Genomic DNA, 19,971 nt, shown 5'->3' on the forward strand with positions numbered 1-19,971 from the left:
ACATAATCAGATCACAAGCTCATTGAAGTGCAAACGACCATCAATACTCAGAATAGACCTAAAACGTTGATAAAGCGAGAGGGGCTATTCAGTAAATTCAATTTTAATAATAAAAGGATAGACTGCGAGATAATAAACAGGGAACTTACAAACATTCCATGGGGAACTGTTCTAAGTAATACAAGTCCTACAGAAGGATTAGAAAAACTGACTTCGGAAGCGTATCAAGTCTGCCTGAAACATGTTCCTTTGAGGAAAGCCAGAGAGAGAGATCCAACGTAGAAAGAGAACGCAGACGACACTATAAACGCAGGAAAAAAATAACGGAACTGCTTATGCAGACACGAATTTCCCGTCAAAAAAGGAATAATTTAAATAGGGAGATTGAAGAAATCGAGCGGAAATTGAAACACTTATATCAAACTGAAGAAAGGCAGTTAGAACACAAAACAATTCAGGAAATAAAGAAAAATTCAAAATACTTCTTCACATATGCGAATTCAAAAGCAAAAACCACTGCCAGTATTGGACCTATTCGTACTAGTGAAGGTTCATATTCTGAAGATGACAAAGAAATTAGTGAAATCCTAAAAAAAAGCAGTATGAGGACATGTTTAGCACCCCGATACACAACATGAAAGTGGAAGATCCAGACAATTTCTTTATGCGTGATATCCAAACCCCTGTAAATATAAATGATATCAACACGAGCGCACTAGACTTTGAAAGAGAAATTGAAAACATGCCCATGCACAAGGCCCCAGGTCCAGACTCATGGAATTCAATATTTATAAATAAATGCAAAGTGCCGGTAGCACAGGCACTCAGTATAGTGTGGAGGAAGAGCTTGGACACGGGGGAGATATTAGATGCACTTAAAGCAACAGATATAGCCCCTCTACACAAGGGAGGGAGCAAAGCATTGGCAAAGAATTATAGACCAGTTGCACTAACGTCCCACATAATAAAAGTATTCGAGAGAGTGATTAGGAGTCAGGTCACCAATTTCATGGAGACCAATGACCTTCACAACCCAGGCCAACGTGGATTTCGAGCGGGAAGATTATGCCTCTCACAGCTACTTGAGCACTACGACAAAGTCACTGAGGCATTAGAAGAAAAACAGAATGCTGATGTGATATACACGGACTTCGCAAATGCTTTCGATAAATGTGACCATGGCGTGATAGCACACAAAATGAAGTCAATGGGAATAACCGGTAAAGTAGGACGCTGGATACTCAGTTTTCTGTCAAACAGGACTCAGCGAGTAACGGTCAACCATATCAAATCAAGTCCAAGCGCAGTTAAAAGCTATGTACCTCAAGGTACAATCCTTGCACCACTGCTGTTCCTTATTCTCATATCAGATATAGACAAAAACACAAGCCGCAGCTTCGTATCATCCTTTGCAGATGACACAAAAATCTGTATGAAAATTACCTCGGCTGAAGACATTAAAAAACTTCAAGCTGATATTAATAAAGTTTTCGACTGGGCATCAGAAAAAAAACATGATGTTTAACAGTGATAAATTCCAGGTACTCAGGTACGGTAAAAATGGGGACCTTAAACATAATACAGGATACAAAACACAATCGAATCTGCCCATAGTAGGAAAACAACATGTCAAGGATTTGGTAATAATGATGTCTGACGACCTAACGTTTAGGGAGCATAACCAAGCAAGTATTGCGTCAGCCAGAAAAATGATAGGATGGATTACGAGAACTTTCAGGGATCCCATCACAATGGTTGTACTCTTCAAGTCACTTGTGTTGTCCCGTCTTGAGTACTGCTCAGTACTCACTTCCCACTTCAGAGCAGGAGAGATTGCTGAAATAGAGGGAATACAGAGAACATATACGGCACGCATAGACGAGATAAAGCACCTAAATTATTGGGATCGTCTCAAAGCCCTTCAAATGTACTCACTAGAAAGAAGACAAGAGAGAGATATCAAATAATATACACCTGGAAGATACTCGAGGGCCAATTACCAAATCTACACAGTAAAATAACAACGTACTGGAGTGAACGATATGGAAGAAAATGCAGAATAGAACCAGTGAAGAGCAGGGGTGCCATAGGCACAATCAGAGAACACTGTATAAACATCAGAGGTCCGCGGTTGTTCAACACCCTCCCAGCGAGCATAAGAAATATTGCCGGAACAACCGTGGACATCTTCAAGAGGAAACTAGATTTATTCCTCCAAGGAGTGCCGGACCAACCGGGCTGTGGTGGGTATGTGGGCCTGCGGGCCGCTCCAAGCAACAGCCTGGTGGACCAAACTCTCACAAGTCAAGCCTGGCCTCGGGCCGGGCTTAGGGAGAAGAAGAACTCCCAGAACCTCATCAACCAAGTATTAACTAGGTATCCTGTGGAGGTGCTTATCAAGTTCTCTCTTGAACACTGTGAGGGGTCGGCCAGTTATGTCCCTTGTGTGTAGTGGAAGCGTGTTGAACAGTCTCGGGCCTCTGATGTTGATAGTTCTCTCTTGAACACTGTGGGGGGTCGGCCAGTTATGTCCCTTGTGTGTAGTGGAAGCGTGTTGAACAGTCTCGGGCCTCTGATGTTGATAGTTCTCTCTTGAACACTGTGAGGGGTCGGCCAGTAGAGGGAATACGTGTTGAACAGTCTCGGGCCTCTGATGTTGACAGAGCTCTCTCAGAGGACCTGTTGCACCTCTAGTCTTCAACCTCTGTGATTCATCCGTCAGGCTGCGAGCAGTCGCAGGCAACAGTCTGGCTGACCAGACGACCAACCGGGAGGCCTGGTCGGAGACCGGGCCGCGGGGCTGTTGATCCCCGGAAGCTACACAAGGTAGCCACAAGGTAAGTAGTCAAGACCCCCCGATATAAAGGTTTTAATTACTAGTCCTCAATTACCTCTTTAGTTAAGCCATCAGCTAGTTCCCTAAGATGTTAACTACCTTATCATGCCCCCCCACCACCCATCATGGTGGGGGGGGGGGTTTAGTCCCCCTACACACCCAACCATTTACGAGTACTTGTCTCTAAGACATCTTGTAGTACAGTTTCAATGGCATATTTATATTATATATTATTTATAAGACTTTTTCTGTAAATTTCAGATTTTATTTGCATTCAATCAATTTGTGGTGCAATCCGTATGGAGTTTTAATTATATATATATATATATGTCGTACCTAGTAGCCAGAACGCACTTGTCACCCTACTATGCAAGGCCCGATTTGCCTAATAAGCCAAGTTTTCATGAATTAATTGTTTTTCGACTACCTAACCTATAAAGATAGATTAGGTTAGGTAGGGTTGGTTAGGTTCGGTCATATATCTACGTTAATTTTAACTCCAATAAAATCATATTGACCTCATACACTATTAAATGGGTAGCTTTATTTCATAAGAAAAAAATTTGAGAAAATATATTAATTCGGGAAAACTTGGCTTATTAGGCAAATCGGGCCTTGCATAGTAGGCTGAAAAGTGCGTTCTGGCTACTATGTACGACATATTATATACATATATATTATATATATATATATATATACTAGGCCCATGGGGTGAGAGTGCAAGAAGGTTTCTTAAGGATCTTGGTTCCAAGCTCATTGACACCACAAGAGACCCTAGAGCAGCAAGTTTTCTCTTTCAGCGCCTCAGTGTCGCGATCCAGAGGGGAAATGCCCGCTGCATCCTCGGTTCCTGCCCGGCGTCGGAGGAGTTCGAGGAAATCTACAGCCTCTAGGAAGCGAACTTTTTCTTGTGTCCTCTTAATGTTCATTTTTTGTATAAAATCAGATATGTAACTGTATAACCTTGCATAATAAAGTGTACATCATAATAAAAAAAAAGGGGGGTGGTAGGAGAAGTGAACACTCTTTCGTATTCAGAGTTAAATGTCAAGTTTTTCCCTGAGTGCTCTGTGTTCCCTTCTCTGAGGCTGTGGGTCCCTATAATTGCACCAGTGGTGGTACCCCCCTATATATACTATATATATATATATATATACTATATATATATATATATATATATATATATATATATATGTTTCATTGAATATGACCGCATATTCTGTATTTATTATTTTCTGGTTTAGGGCTTCTATCCCTCTAACTATTTTCTTAGCATCAGGGCTTAATTGGAATAGGAGTTCTCCAAAACTCATTTTCGTACTTTTAAGGTGAAGAAAAGAAGTGATTTACTATAGAGTGTATTACACTTATTTGTATAATTTGCACGACGTTTCGAACCTCCATGGTTCATTCTCAAGTGAACAGATCTTACAATACTAGTTGATTTTATACCCGCATTAGGTCAGGTGATAATACAATGAAGGTGAAAACATGGGGGGATACATAAGGGATAAACATAGGGGCTGCAGAAGGCTTATTGGCCCATACGAGGCATCTCCTATCTAAACACAAAGATTAATCCAGTGTAATTGGCCTGTTATGTTGGACATTGTCTTCTGTGTTGGCATCGATATGTTCTTGTCTTGTCCTTACTCTCATGGTAGGTAGAGTAAATAGTTCCGTGATTTGGGTGTTCATGGTAGGTCGCTCTATTCTTATGTGAATTGCCTCAAGAATTTGTAATCTTCTTGAATCTTGGGTTTTGTCTATTATGCAAGTATTCTTGTTCAACATTTCTCTTGTTAGAGTAATGTCATGGGCTTGTCTCATGTGATTCCTAGGGGCACCAGATTGAAGATGGCATGTCAAACGCCTCGTCAGCTTGGTCGACGTCATACCTATGTACTTACATTGAAGGTTACATCTTTTGTGGGGGCAAGTGTACATGTATACAACGCTTGACTGCTGTAGAGGGTTCTCCGTCGGCTTCGGGCTGTTTTTGATAAGGAGTTCGGAAGTCTTCTTGGTTTTGTAGAATATTATCAGGTTTATGTTTTGGTTAGGAGTAGTACTTTTTACTCCTTTACGGATTATTTCTTTCATTATTCTTTCCTCTTTTATATGTTCACTGTGCATGGTTGATTTGTAATATAATTTTATTGGGGGTGTTGTGGTTTCTGTTCCAGGTTCTGAATTATACCAACGGTCCAAGTGTCTTCTTATAGCAGCGTTTATTTCCGCGTTGCTATATCCGTTGTTCACCAATACCTGAGTTACTCTTTCAAACTCTCTACTCACGTTGCTCCATTCAGAGCAGTGCGTAAGCGCTCGACGAATATAAGCATTGAAAACACTGGCTTTGTATCTTTGGGGGCACTCACTTCTACCGTTCAGGCATAATCCTATGTTGGTGTAATCCTATATACGTTGGTATATCCAACGTATATACCAAGCCCACCAACATAGGATTATGCCTGAACGGTAGAAGTGAGTGCCCCCAAAGATACAAAGCCAGTGTTCTCAATGCTTATATTCGTCGAGCGCTTACGCACTGCTCTGAATGGAGCAACGTGAGTAGAGAGTTTGAAAGAGTAACTCAGGTATTGGTGAACAACGGATATAGCAACGCGGAAATAAACGCTGCTATAAGAAGACACTTGGACCGTTGGTATAATTCAGAACCTAGAACAGAAACCACAACACCCCCAATAAAATTATATTACAAATCAACCATGCACAGTGAACATATAAAAGAGGAAAGAATAATGAAAGAAATAATCCGTAAAGGAGTAAAAAGCACTACTCCTAACCAAAACATAAACCTGATAATATTCTACAAAACCAAGAAGACTTCCGAACTCCTTATCAAAAACAGCCCGAAGCCGACGGAGAACCCTCTACAGCAGTCAAGCGTTGTATACATGTACACTTGCCCCCACGAAGGATGTAACCTTCAATGTAAGTACATAGGTATGACGTCGACCAAGCTGACGAGGCGTTTGACATGCCATCTTCAATCTGGTGCCCCTAGGAATCACATGAGACAAGCCCATGACATTACTCTAACAAGAAAAATGTTGAACAAGAATACTTGCATAATAGACAAAACCCAAGATTCAAGAAGATTACAAATTCTTGAGGCAATTCACATAAGAATAGAGCGACCTACCATGAACACCCAAATCACGGAACTATTTACTCTACCTACCATGAGAGTAAGGACAAGACAAGAACATATCGATGCCAACACAGAAGACAATGTCCAACATAACAGGCCAATTACACTGGATTAATCTTTGTGTTTAGATAGGAGATGCCTCGTATGGGCCAATAAGCCTTCTGCAGCCCCTATGTTTATCCCTTATGTATCCCCCCATGTTTTCACCTTCATTGTATTATCACCTGACCTAATGCGGGTATAAAATCAACTAGTATTGTAAGATCTGTTCACTTGAGAATGAACCATGGAGGTTCGAAACGTCGTGCAAATTATACAAATAAGTGTAATACACTCTATAGTAAATCACTTCTTTTCTTCACCTTAAAAGTACGAAAATGAGTTTTGGAGAACTCCTATTCCAATTAAGCCCTGATGCTAAGAAAATAGTTAGAGGGATAGAAGCCCTAAACCAGAAAATAATAAATACAGAATATGCGGTCATATTCAATGAAACATGTTTGAAAGAAAACCTGCTGCCAGTATACACCAATATATATATATATATATATATATATATATATATATATATATATATATATATATATATATATATATATATATATATATATATATATATATAAAATCTTATCTTAATTCTTATAAATAATATTTCTTCAACTAGATAAGCCCCAGCTTGACCCGTGCCCCGAGAGAAGCAGAAGGCTACTGAACTGTAACACAAACATGTCTCCTCCTCACCCGGCCATGGCGACATCTGGCAACCCCCCTCCCCCTCCCCGACAACACATCAACCTCCAAATTATCAATACCGCGTAAGTTCAACCCTTAAAAAACCATATTGTTCCTACCACCAACTGACCACCTTCGAATCACGTAGCTTACAGAATCAAGTTAGCTTGTCTGGGTTGCCATAGAGAGTAGGCCAGAGCGGGAGTTATCGTACCCAGGCGCGCATCGCCACCGTCACGTGTTCTCCCGCTCGACAATCCATAAACAAACTGCCTCGTCCAGTGACCTTCAATTCCCCGCCGCCTCCTCCCTCACTGCCTAATTACCACCGCCATTTGGCCGTATAAGCCATACAACACTAACTACAACAATATCCTAATTAGAATTTCCTTTATATACATACATCTTTATAGACATCAATGAGTGGTCACTATAGAGGGGCCCGCTTCAACACAATGGTCATGTTCCGGTGGTTCTGGGTCATGAGTCGTCAAGCATTATGCAACCGCTTACGAAACCTCTACATCTTTCAGCCATCATGGCGGCTTTGTTTACATGTAGTAAACAGTTTATGAGCTGAGAAGCACAAAGGTTGTTTATAACCAGGTATAACAACAATAACCTTGGGTGGGTGAAATTTTCAAGCTCGTAAACTGTTTATTGAATTGTAACGTACGATTATGTTACGTTGTTGGGTAGATTACTTACACTGTGTTTAGTGAGTTTCATATTTATTTTAGTAGTCTTGATTACTGTAGTCGGTTGGTGGCATTGTTGTAGATGTTGAGACGGAGCTTGGAGCAGAGCAGAGAGCTGAGTGAGGCCGGAGTCGCGGAGCGGGAGAGCGTGGCGGCTCGATGGGGAATCGTGAGTGTCTAAACTCGATGGGGAGCGAGAGCGTTGTAGCTGGATGCGGTCGTAGTCTGCTGTCTGCTCTGTTTCGAAGTTGTAGTGTTTGGGGTGGATTAGAACTGTACACGCCGAGTGCTACATTCTTGAGGTGTGAAGAGATGTGGTAAGCCCTAAGCGTCTGTATTGTAGTTCACTGAATCACTATGGAACTTGTACTGTTGGCTATTCCATGATTGATAAAGATTAAGCCACCCCAAGAGATTGGCTATTCGTTGTTTGTTGTTGTTTAAGAGTCAGTTACTGGAAACAAAGTTCCAAGTAGCACAGGCTATAGTGAGCCCGTAGTGGACTTACCTGGCACAGGAGCGGGGCTGTAACTTTTTTGTGGCTATTCGCATATCGCTTATATTTGCTGACTACACCTCAGCTTCCTCCAACAGGATGGAAAGTGTTACCTGTAATTAGGGAAAGGATTCGAGTAGTCATAATTAGTGCTAATTAGTTTGTCATTAAGGTAACGAGAGATTGGAGCGAGTATAAGGTTTGCTACCTTGAGGTTACCTTTACCTTACTTGCTACAGAATGTTAACAAAGTCGCTATGATTAATCAAAGATGCACAAGTTTCGTAAATGGTTGATGACTCCTGGTCGTTGTCGACTGTAAGCAGCGAAGAAGCCTAACCTCACCAGCTGGCTTACATAAGTGTCTCAGGCCAGACTTACATCAGGGTGAAAGGCGCCCCACCCAACTGTTGTGGTGAGCGGGGAACACAATGAATTTTTGTTATTTAATTCAACTTTTGATTTAAATGTGTTGGCGTCTGTGTATATCACCACCATGTGCTTGGAGGAGGGTCGAGCGTTAGCTACTGAGCCCTGCCTTTCTGGCCACAAGTAGTTTAATGCAAGATCTGGAGCATACCTGGAGAGGGTTTCGAGAGTTTTACTCCCCGAGCCCGGCCTGAGGCCAGGCTCGACTTGTGATAACTTGGTCCAACAGGCTGTTGCTGGCAGCGGCCCGCAGGCCTGACTCTGTGCTTGTCGGAGTTAACTTGCCTTACAAGCATGAAACACGTCCAACTGAATGACAACAATAGTGGACGTGATCAAAAACAATTAACAAAATTCCTGAGAAAATTCTAAGATTCCTGTGAAAATTCCTGAGAAAAGAACCGGACAAACCGAGATGGTGCCCCGGCCTCCTCTCAAGAGCCTCACATTGTGACCTACACTTTACCTACGGCTAAAAACTGTCGTACGAGAACGTAATAGCGGTTCGCGAAATTGACATAATATCCCGTTTTCTGTTTGTGGTGCGTCCTCTGGTAGGTTAGCCTAATGGCGCTTTAGTACGACAGTTTCTGGACGTTGGGAACGCTGGCGAGAACAGGCTGGGTGATGGATATGGGACCCGCCAGTCGTCACAAGACGAGGCCCCTCCCCCCCCCCCCAGGCCGGGCTTGGGAGTAGAACTTCAGAACCCACTCTAAGTATACTCCAGGTATCTCAAGGTATATTCCAGCTCTACTACATGTATACCTGGTTTAGTATAGTTGCCCTCACATGGACATCCGTTTTCTCTAAGTCCAATAATGGCTGCCAGATCTATTTTCTTTCAACAGTTTCCTGGGTGACTATAATATTACTCTCTCTCTCCCTCCCTCGCTCACTCATTCGCTCACTCACACACACACAGTTAATTGACAGATGAGAGGCGGGACCAAAGAGCCAGAACTCAACCCCCGCAAGTACAACTAGGTGAGTACTCGCACTCACTCACTCACTCACTCACTCACTCACTCACTCACTCACTCACTCACTCACTCTCTCTCTCTCTCTCTCTCTCTCTCTCTCTCTCTCTCTCTCTCTCTCTCTCTCGCTCTCTCTCTCATTACTCCCCAAACTCATTACACAACCCGCTGTAGTATAAAACAAGGTAATCAACAAATACAATACAGGCAGCAATGACTCGGGTCACCAACCATTGTGGCGCTACAGTTGGGTACAAAGTCTGCTGTAGTTTGTGGGACAGAAGGCACTAAATACAGCGAGGAGGGAAGAGGTTATCTTGATATCTTCTAAGGTAAGGGTAAGGTGACTTACCTTCGGCTGTAGGTGAGGTAGGAGACAAGGGGAGACTTACCTTCGGCTATAGGTGAGGTAGGAGACAAGGGGAGACTTACCTTCGGCTATAGGTGAGGTAGGAGACCAGGGGAGACTTACCTTCGGCTATAGGTGAGGTAGGAGACCAGGGGAGACTTACCTTCGGCTATAGGTGAGGTAGGAGAGTCCGGAAGCAGGATACCCTTTTGTACTAGTTCTTCTTTGTTGGCTCGCATGGAGATCTTCCTCTCCAGCGCTGTGGAGGAGGAGAAGTGTCAACACCAGGGGAGGGGGAGGGGCAGTATAGCAGTGTACACACCAGGGGGGGGAGGGAGGCAGTGTAGCAGTGAGGGAAGTGTACACACCAGGGGGGGGAGGGAGGCAGTGTAGCAGTGAGGGAAGTGTACACGCCAGGGGGGGGAGGGAGGCAGTGTAGCAGTGAGGGAAGTGTACACACCAGGGGGGGAGGGAGGCAGTGTAGCAGTGAGGGAAGTGTACACACCAGGGGGGGAGGGAGGCAGTGTAGCAGTGAGGGAAGTGTACACACCAGGGAGGGGAGGGAGGCAGTGTAGCAGTGAGGGAAGTGTACACACCAGGGGGGGAGGGAGGCAGTGTAGCAGTGAGGGAAGTGTACACACCAGGGGGGGAGGGAGGCAGTGTAGCAGTGAGGGAAGTGTACACGCCAGGGGGGAGGGAGGCAGTGTAGCAGTGAGGGAAGTGTACACACCAGGGGGGGGAGGGAGGCAGTGTAGCAGTGAGGGAAGTGTACACACCAGGGGGGGAGGGAGGCAGTGTAGCAGAGGGAAGTGTACACACCAGGGGGGGGGAGGGAGGCAGTGTAGCAGTGAGGGAAGTGTACACGCCAGGGGGGGAGGGAGGCAGTGTAGCAGTGAGGGAAGTGTACACACCAGGGGGGGGGAGGGAGGCAGTGTAGCAGTGAGGGAAGTGTACACGCCAGGGGGGAGGGAGGCAGTGTAGCAGTGAGGGAAGTGTACACACCAGGGAGGGGAGGGAGGCAGTGTAGCAGTGAGGGAAGTGTACACACCAGGGGGGGAGCGAGGCAGTGTAGCAGTGTACACACCAGGGGGGGGAGGAAGGCAGTGTAGCAGTGTACACACCAGGGGGGGAGGGAGGCAGTGTAGCAGTGAGGGAAGTGTACACACCACGGGGGGGGAGGGAGGCAGTGTAGCAGTGTACACACCAGGGGGGGGGGGAGGGAGGCAGTGTAGCAGTGTACACACCAGGGGGGGAGGGAGGCAGTGTAGCAGTGTACACACCAGGGGGGGGAGGGAGGCAGTGTAGCAGTGTACACACCAGGGGGGGGAGGGAGGCAGTGTAGCAGTGAGGGAAGTGTACACGCCAGGGGGGAGGGAGGCAGTGTAGCAGTGTACACAACAGGGGGAGGAGGGAGGCAGTGTAGCAGTGAGGGAAGTGTACACACCAGGGGTGGGGAGGGAGGCAGTGTAGCAGTGAGGGAAGTGTACACACCAGGGGGGGAGGGAGGCAGTGTAGCAGTGAGGGAAGTGTACACACCAGGGGGGTTGAGGGAGGCAGTGTAGCAGTGAGGGAAGTGTACACGCCAGGGGGGGGGAGGCAGTGTAGCAGTGAGGGAAGTGTACACACCAGGGGGGGGAGGGAGGCAGTGTAGCAGTGAGGGAAGTGTACACACCAGGGGGGGAGGGAGGCAGTGTAGCAGTGAGGGAAGTGTACACACCAGGGAGGAGAGGGAGGCAGTGTAGCAGTGAGGGAAGTGTACACACCAGGGGGGGAGGGAGGCAGTGTAGCAGTGAGGGAAGTGTACACACCAGGGGGGGAGGGAGGCAGTGTAGCAGTGAGGGAAGTGTACACGCCAGGGGGGAGGGAGGCAGTGTAGCAGTGAGGGAAGTGTACACACCAGGGGGGGGAGGGAGGCAGTGTAGCAGTGAGGGAAGTGTACACACCAGGGGGGGAGGGAGGCAGTGTAGCAGTGAGGGAAGTGTACACACCAGGGGGGGGAGGGAGGCAGTGTAGCAGTGAGGGAAGTGTACACGCCAGGGGGGGAGGGAGGCAGTGTAGCAGTGAGGGAAGTGTACACACCAGGGGGGGGAGGGAGGCAGTGAAGCAGTGAGGGAAGTGTACACGCCAGGGGGGGAGGGAGGCAGTGTAGCAGTGTACACACCAGGGGGGGGAGGAAGGCAGTGTAGCAGTGTACACACCAGGGGGGGAGGGAGGCAGTGTAGCAGTGTACACACCAGGGGGGGGAGGAAGGCAGTGTAGCAGTGTACACACCAGGGGGGGAGGGAGACAGTGTAGCAGTGAGGGAAGTGTACACACCACGGGGGGGAGGGAGGCAGTGTAGCAGTGTACACACCAGGGGGGGGGAGGGAGGCAGTGTAGCAGTGTACACACCAGGGGGGGGAGGGAGGCAGTGTAGCAGTGTACACACCAGGGGGGGAGGGAGGCAGTGTAGCAGTGTACACACCAGGGGGGGGAAGGGAGGCAGTGTAGCAGTGAGGGAAGTGTACACGCCAGGGGGGAGGGAGGCAGTGTAGCAGTGTACACAACAGGGGGAGGAGGGAGGCAGTGTAGCAGTGAGGGAAGTGTACACACCAGGGGTGGGGAGGGAGGCAGTGTAGCAGTGAGGGAAGTGTACACACCAGGGGGGGAGGGAGGCAGTGTAGCAGTGAGGGAAGTGTACACACCAGGGGGGTTGAGGGAGGCAGTGTAGCAGTGAGGGAAGTGTACACACCAGGGGGGGAGGGAGGCAGTGTAGCAGTGAGGGAAGTGTACACACCAGGGGGGGGGAGGGAGGCAGTGTAGCAGTGTACACACCAGGGGGGGAGGGAGGCAGTGTAGCAGTGTACACACCAGGGGGGGAGGGAGGCAGTGTAGCAGTGAGGGAAGTGTACACACCAGGGGGGGGAGGGAGGCAGTGTAGCAGTGTACACACCAGGGGGGGAGGGAGGCAGTGTAGCAGTGTACACACCAGGGGGGGAGGGAGGCAGTGTGGCAGTGAGGGAAGTGTACACACCAAGGGGGGGGAGGGAGGCAGTGTAGCAGTGAGGGAAGTGTACACACCAGAGGGGGGAGGGAGGCAGTGTAGCAGTGAGGGAAGTGTACACACCAGGGGGGGGGACGGAGGCAGTGTAGCAGTGTACACACCAGGGGGGGGAGGGAGGCAGTGTACACACCAGAGGGGGGAGGGAGGCAGTGTAGCAGTGAGGGAAGTGTACACACCAGGGGGGGACGGAGGCAGTGTAGCAGTGTACACACCAGGGGGGAGGGAGGCAGTGTAGAAGTGTACACACCAGGTGGGGGAGGGAGGCAGTGTAGCAGTGAGGGAAGTGTACACACCAGGGGGGGGGAGGGAGGCAGTGTAGCAGTGTACACACCAGGGGGGGGAGGGAGGCAGTGTAGCAGTGTATACACCAGGGGGGGAGGGAGGCAGTGTAGCAGTGAGGGAAGTGTACACACCAGGGGGGGAGGGAGGCAGTGTAGCAGTGTACACACCAGGGGGGGAGGGAGGCAGTGTAGCAGTGAGGGAAGTGTACACACCAGGGGGGAGGGAGGCAGTGTAGCAGTGTACACACCAGGGGGGGGGAGGGAGGCAGTGTAGCAGTCAGGGAAGTGTACACACCAGGGGGGGGAGGGAGGCAGTGTATCAGTGTACACAGGGGGGGGGAGGGAGGCAGTGTAGCAGTGAGGGAAGTGTACACACCAGGGGGGGAGGGAGGCAGTGTAGCAGTGTACACACCAGGGGGGGAGGGAGGCAGTGTAGCAGTGTACACACCAGGGGGGGAGGGAGGCAGTGTAGAAGTGTACACACCAGGGGGGGGAGGGAGGCAGTGTAGCAGTGTACACACCAGGGGGGGGAGGGAGGCAGTGTAGCAGTGTACACACCAGGGGGGAGGGAGGCAGTGTAGCAGTGTACACACCAGGGGGGGGAGAGGGAGGCAGTGTAGCAGTGTACAAACCAGGGGGGAAGGGAGGCAGTGTAGCAGTGAGGGAAGTGTACACACCAGGGGGGGGAGGGAGGCAGTGTAGCAGTGTACAAACCAGGGGGGGAAGGGAGGCAGTGTACACACCAGGGGGGGAGGGAGGCAGTGTAGCAGTGAGGGAAGTGTACACACCAGGGGGGGGAGGGAGGCAGTGTAGCAGTGTACACACCAGGGGGGAAGGGAGGCAGTGTAGCAGTGTACACACCAGGGGGGGGGAGGGAGGCAGTGTAGCAGTGTACACACCAGGGGGGGAAGGGAGGCAGTGTAGCAGTGTACACACCAGGGGGGGGGGAGGGAGGCAGTGTAGCAGTGTACACACCAGGGGGGGGAAGGGAGGCAGTGTAGCAGTGTACACACCAGGGGGGGGAGGGAGGCAGTGTAGCAGTGTACACACCAGGGGGGGGGAGGGAGGCAGTGTAGCAGTATACACACCAGGGGGGGAAGGGAGGCAGTGTAGCAGTGTACACACCAGGGGGGGAGGGAGGCAGTGTAGTAGTGTACACACCAGGGGGGGAGGGAGGCAGTGTAGCAGTGTACATACCAGGGGGGGGAGGGAGGCAGTGTAGCAGTGTACACACCAGGGGGGGAAGGGAGGCAGTGTAGCAGTGTACACACCAGGGGGGAGGGAGGCAGTGTAGCAGTGAGGGAAGTGTACACACCAGGGGGGGGAGGGAGGCAGTGTAGCAGTGTACACACCAGGGGGGGAGGGAGGCAGTGTAGCAGTGTACACACCAGGGGGGGAGAGGGAGGCAGTGTAGCAGTGTACAAACCAGGGGGGGAAGGGAGGCAGTGTAGCAGTGAAGGAAGTGTACACACCAGGGGGGGGGAGGGAGGCAGTGTAGCAGTGTACAAACCAGGGGGGGGAGGGAGGCAGTGTAGCAGTGTACACACCAGGGGGGGAGGGAGGCAGTGTAGCAGTGAGGGAAGTGTACACACCAGGGGGGGGGAGGGAGGCAGTGTAGCAGTGTACACACCAGGGGGGAAGGGAGGCAGTGTAGCAGTGTACACACCAGGGGGGGGAGGGAGGCAGTGTAGCAGTGTACACACCAGGGGGGGAAGGGAGGCAGTGTAGCAGTGTACACACCAGGGGGGGAGGGAGGCAGTGTAGCAGTGTACACACCAGGGGGGGAGGGAGGCAGTGTAGCAGTGTACACACCAGGGGGGGGAGGGAGGCAGTGTAGCAGTGTACACACCAGGGGGGGAGGGAGGCAGTGTAGCAGTGTACACACCAGGGGGGGAAGGGAGGCAGTGTAGCAGTGTACACACCAGGGGGGGGAGGGAGGCAGTGTAGCAGTGTACACACCAGGGGGGGAAGGGAGGCAGTGTAGCAGTGTACACACCAGGGGGGGAGGGAGGCAGTGTAGCAGTGTACACACCAGGGGGGGAAGGGAGGCAGTGTAGCAGTGTACACACCAGGGGGGGGAGGGAGGCAGTGTAGCAGTGTACACACCAGGGGGGGGAGGGAGGCAGTGTAGCAGTGTACACACCAGGGGGGGAGGGAGGCAGTGTACACACCAGGGGGGGAAGGGAGGCAGTGTAGCAGTGTACACACCAGGGGGGGGAGGGAGGCAGTGTAGCAGTGTACACACCAGGGGGGGAAGGGAGGCAGTGTAGCAGTGTACACACCAGGGGGGGGAGGGAGGCAGTGTAGCAGTGTACACACCAGGGGGGGAAGGGAGGCAGTGTAGCAGTGTACACACCAGGGGGGGGGAGGGAGGCAGTGTAGCAGTGTACACACCAGGGGGGGAAGGGAGGCAGTGTAGCAGTGTACACACCAGGGGGGGGAGGGAGGCAGTGTAGCAGTGTACACACCAGGGGGGGAGGGAGGCAGTGTAGCAGTGTACACACCAGGGGGGGAGGGAGGCAGTGTAGCAGTGTACACACCAGAGGGGGGGGGGAGGGAGGCAGTGTAGCAGTGTACACACCGGGGGGGGGGAGGGAGGCAGTGTAGCAGTGTACACACCAGGGGGGGAGGGAGGCAGTGTAGCAGTGTACACACCAGAGGGGGGGAGGGAGGCAGTGTAGCAGTGTACACACCAGGGGGGGGGAGGGAGGCAGTGTAGCAGTGTACACACCAGGGGGGGAGGGAGGCAGTGTAGCAGTGTACACACCAGGGGGGGGAGGGAGGCAGTGTAGCAGTGTACACACCAGAGGGGGGGAGGGAGGCAGTGTAGCAGTGTATACACCAGGGGGGGGAGGGAGGCAGTGTAGCAGTGTACACACCAGGGGGGGGAGGGAGGCAGTGTAGCAGTGTACACACCAGGGGGGGGAGGGAGGCAGTGTAGCAGTGTACACACCAGGGGGGGGAGGGAGGCAGTGTAGCAGTGTACACACCAGAGGGGGGGGAGGGAGGCAGTGTAGCAGTGGGGGAAGTGTACACACCAGGGGGGGAGGGAGGCAGTGTAGCAGTGGGGGAAGTGTACACACCAGGGGGGGGAGGGAGGCAGTGTAGCAGTGGGGGAAGTGTACACACCAGGGGGGGAGGGAGGCAGTGTAGCAGTGGGGGAAGTGTACACACCAGGGGGGGAGGGAGGCAGTGTAGCAGTGAGGGAAGTGTACACACCAGGGGGGGGAGGGAGGCAGTGTAGCAGTGTACACACCAGGGGGGGAGGGAGGCAGTGTAGCAGTGGGGGAAGTGTACACACCAGGGGGGGAGGGAGGCAGTGTAGCAGTGAGGGAAGTGTACACACCAGGGGGGGAGGGAGGCAGTGTAGCAGTGGGGGAAGTGTACACACCAGGGGGGGAGGGAGGCAGTGTAGCAGTGGGGGAAGTGTACACACCAGGGGGGGAGGGAGGCAGTGTAGCAGTGAGGGAAGTGTACACACCAGGGGGGGGGGAGGGAGGCAGTGTAGCAGTGGGGGAAGTGTACACACCAGGGGGGGAGGGAGGAGAGAGGGAGAGGAGAGAGGGAGAGTGAGGAGAGAGGGAGAGGAGAGAGGGAGAGTGAGGAGAGAGGGAGAGGAGAGAGGGAGAGGAGAGAGGGAGAGTGAGGAGAGAGGGAGAGTGAGGAGAGAGGGAGAGTGAGGAGAGAGGGAGAGTGAGGAGAGATGGAGAGGAGAGAGGGAGAGGAGAGAGGGAGAGTGAGGAGAGAGGGAGAGTGAGGAGAGAGGGAGAGTGAGGAGAGAGGGAGAGTGAGGAGAGAGGGAGAGTGAGGAGAGAGGGAGAGGAGAGAGGGAGAGTGAGGAGAGAGGGAGAGGAGAGAGGGAGAGGAGAGAGGGAGAGGAGAGAGGGAGAGTGAGGAGAGAGGGAGAGGAGAGAGGGAGAGTGAGGGAGAGAGGGAGAGGAGAGAGGGAGAGTGAGGAGAGAGGGAGAGGAGAGAGGGAGAGTGAGGGAGAGGAGAGAGGGAGAGTGAGGAGAGAGGAGAGAGGGAGAGTGAGGAGAGAGGGAGAGTGAGGAGAGAGGGAGAGGGAGAGTGAGGAGGGAGAGGAGAGAGGGAGAGTGAGGAGGGAGAGGAGAGAGGGAGAATGAGGAGAGAGGGAGAGGAGAGAGAGAGTGAGGAGAGAGGGAGAGGAGAGAGGGAGAGTGAGGGAGAGAGGGAGAGTGAGGGAGAGAGGGAGAGGAGAGAGGGAGAGTGAGGAGAGAGGGAGAGTGAGGAGAGAGGGAGAGGAGAGAGGGAGAGTGAGGAGAGAGGGAGAGGGAGAGCAACTCAACAACTCACATCTGGAGGCAGCTTCGAATTTGTCGGATTTCTTCTTTCTTTTCCACTTCCAGGGCTTGAAGAGTCGTCCGAGCGCCGAGAACTTGCTGCTTTTGGTCCGCTCGGCCGGGGGGGTCCTGGAGCCCGAGCCCCCCCCGCCCACCCCCACCCGCGCCCCACCGTTCGTCCGACCCCCCTTCACTGAAACAAACAAATACACTCTATTAGAACTTATCCACATCTGCACAATGTTTATATATATATGCACAAACATGACAATTACAAACATGTAAAGTCTGTGTGTGTGTGTATTTACTATTTGAGCCTGGAGGATCGAAGAGTGCCGTGGGAGAGAGGAGAGTGCCATGGGAGAGAGGAGAGTGCTGTGGGAGAGATGAGAGTACCCTGGGAGAGAGGAGAGTGTTGTGGGAGAGAGAAGAGTGTCGTGGGAGAGAGGAGTGTCATGGGAGAGAGGAGAGTGCCATGGGAGAGAGGAGAGTGCCATGGGAGAGAGGAGAGTGCTGTGGGAGAGATGAGAGTACCCTGGGAGAGAGGAGAGTGCTGTGGGAGAGAGGAGAGTGTCGTGGGAGAGAGGAGTGTCATGGGAGAGAGGAGAGTGCCATGGGAGAGAGGAGAGTGCCGTGGGAGAGAGGAGAGTGCCATGGGAGAGAGGAGAGTGCTGTGGGAGAGATGAGAGTACCCTGGGAGAGAGGAGAGAGCTGTGGGAGAGAGGAGAGTGTCGTGGGAGAGAGGAGTGTCGTGGGAGAGAGGAGAGTGCCATGGGAGAGAGGAGAGTGCCGTGGGAGAGAGGAGAGTGCCGTGGGAGAGAGGAGAGTGCCGTGGGAGAGAGGAGAGTGCCGTGGGAGAGAGGAGAGTGCCGTGGGAGAGAGGAGTGCTGTGGGAGGGAGGAGAGTGCCGTGGGAGAGAGGAGAGTGCTGTGGGAGGGAGGAGAGTGCCGTGGGAGAGAGGAGAGTGCTGTGGGAGGGAGGAGAGTGCCGTGGGAGGAGAGTGCTGTCGGAGGGAGGAGAGTGCCGTGGGAGAGAGGAAAGTGCTGTGGGAGGGAGGAGAGTGCCGTGGGAGAGAGGAGAGTGCTGTGGGAGGGAGGAGAGTGCCGTGGGACAGAGGAGAGTGCTGTGGGAGGGAGGAGAGTGCCGTGGGAGAGAGGAGAGTGCTGTGGGAGGGAGGAGAGTGCCGTGGGAGAGAGGAGAGTGCTGTGGGAGGGATGAGAGTGCCGTGGGAGAGAGGAGAGTGCTGTGGGAGGGAGGAGAGTGCCGTGGGAGAGAGGAGAGTGCTGTGGGAGGGAGGAGAGTGCCGTGGGAGAGAGGAGAGTGCTGTGGGAGGGAGGAGAGTGCCGTGGGAGAGAGGAGAGTGCTGTGGGAGGGAGGAGAGTGCCGTGGGAGACAGGAGAGTGCTGTGGGAGGAAGGAGAGTGATGTCGGAGGGAGGAGAGTGCCGTGGGAGACAGGAGAGTGCTGTGGGAGGAAGGAGAGTGCCGTGGGAGAGAGGAGAGTGCTGTGGGAGGGAGGAGAGTACCGTGGGAGAGAGGAGAGTGCTGTGGGAGGGAGGAGAGTGCCGTGGGAGAGGAGAGTGCTGTGGGAGGGAGGAGAGTGCCGTGGGAGAGAGACCCAAGTTGGAGGTCCTCTTGAAGGGGTCACATGCAGTATTGACTGATGGGGAGGGGAGGGTGTGGGGGAGGGGTAGAGGGGGGGAGGGAGTAGCGTGACCAAGGAGGAGGGGGATGAGGGGGGGATGAGATGGTATATTTGGAGGTATATAGAAGGGGTAGACTACCTTCAGGTATTTTCAGGGCTTAGCGTCCCCGCGGCCCGGTCCTCGACCATGCCTCCTAAGGTCTATGTTGATACGGGAGAGTACACACAACCACCTCGGTTGATGGGGTTCTGGGAGTTGTTCTACTCCCCAAGCCCGGCCCGAGGCCAGGCTTGACTTGTGAGAGTTTGGTCCACCAGGCTGTTGCTTGGAGCGGCCCGCAGGCCCACATACCCACCACAGCCCGGTTGGTCCGGCACTCCTTGGAGAAAAGTCTAGTTTCCTCTTGAAGATGTCCACGGTTGTTCCGGCAATATTTCTTATGCTCGCTGGGAGGACGTTGAACAACCGCGGACCTCTGATGTTTATAGTGTTCTCTGATTGTGCCTATGGCACCTCTGCTCTTCACTGGTTCTATTCTGCATTTTCTTCCATATCGTTCACTCCAGTACGTTGTTATTTTACTGTGTAGATTTGGGACCTGGCCCTCCAGTATTTTCCATGTGTATATTATTTGGTATGTCTCTCGTCTTCTTTCTAGTGAGTACATTTGGAGAGCTTTGAGACGATCCCAATAATTTAGGTGCTTTATCGCGTGTATGCGTGCCGTATATGTTCTCTGTGTTCCCTGTATTTCAGCAATCTCTCCTGCTCTGAAGTGTACACCCTGACCCACCCTCGTGCACGTCAAAGCGCAATTTGATGCAGAAATCTCCCCCCCCCCTCACTCTCACCCCTCCGCCCACTCCCACCTGTTATTACAACTTCCGCTTACACAACCTACAACTGATAACCCACCTCCGCCCACCCGATTTCCAGGCTGCACCCCACCACCCTACTACCAGCTATAACCACCCCGCATACAACCACTATCATTGGCTGCCGCT

The 19,971-nt window shown here is 52.0% G+C and overlaps 1 protein-coding gene across 9 annotated transcripts in view; it reads right to left on the bottom strand.

Moving 5' to 3' along the window:
- LOC123765891 (phosphatase and actin regulator 2) overlaps positions 1-19,971 on the bottom strand; it is a 568,756-nt gene that overhangs the window by 199,190 nt on the left and 349,595 nt on the right. For all 9 annotated transcript variants that reach the window (XM_069337250.1, XM_069337256.1, XM_069337255.1 and 6 more), the window contains 2 exons: positions 17,337-17,516; positions 9,862-9,957 (listed from right to left, as the gene is read on the bottom strand). In XM_069337250.1, the coding sequence (XP_069193351.1) occupies positions 9,862-9,957; positions 17,337-17,516 (276 nt within the window). The remainder of the gene's footprint in view (positions 1-9,861; positions 9,958-17,336; positions 17,517-19,971) is intronic.

The sequence above is a fragment of the Procambarus clarkii genome, chromosome 37 (genome assembly GCF_040958095.1).
Source record: "Procambarus clarkii isolate CNS0578487 chromosome 37, FALCON_Pclarkii_2.0, whole genome shotgun sequence".
NCBI classification, from domain to species: domain Eukaryota; kingdom Metazoa; phylum Arthropoda; class Malacostraca; order Decapoda; family Cambaridae; genus Procambarus; species Procambarus clarkii.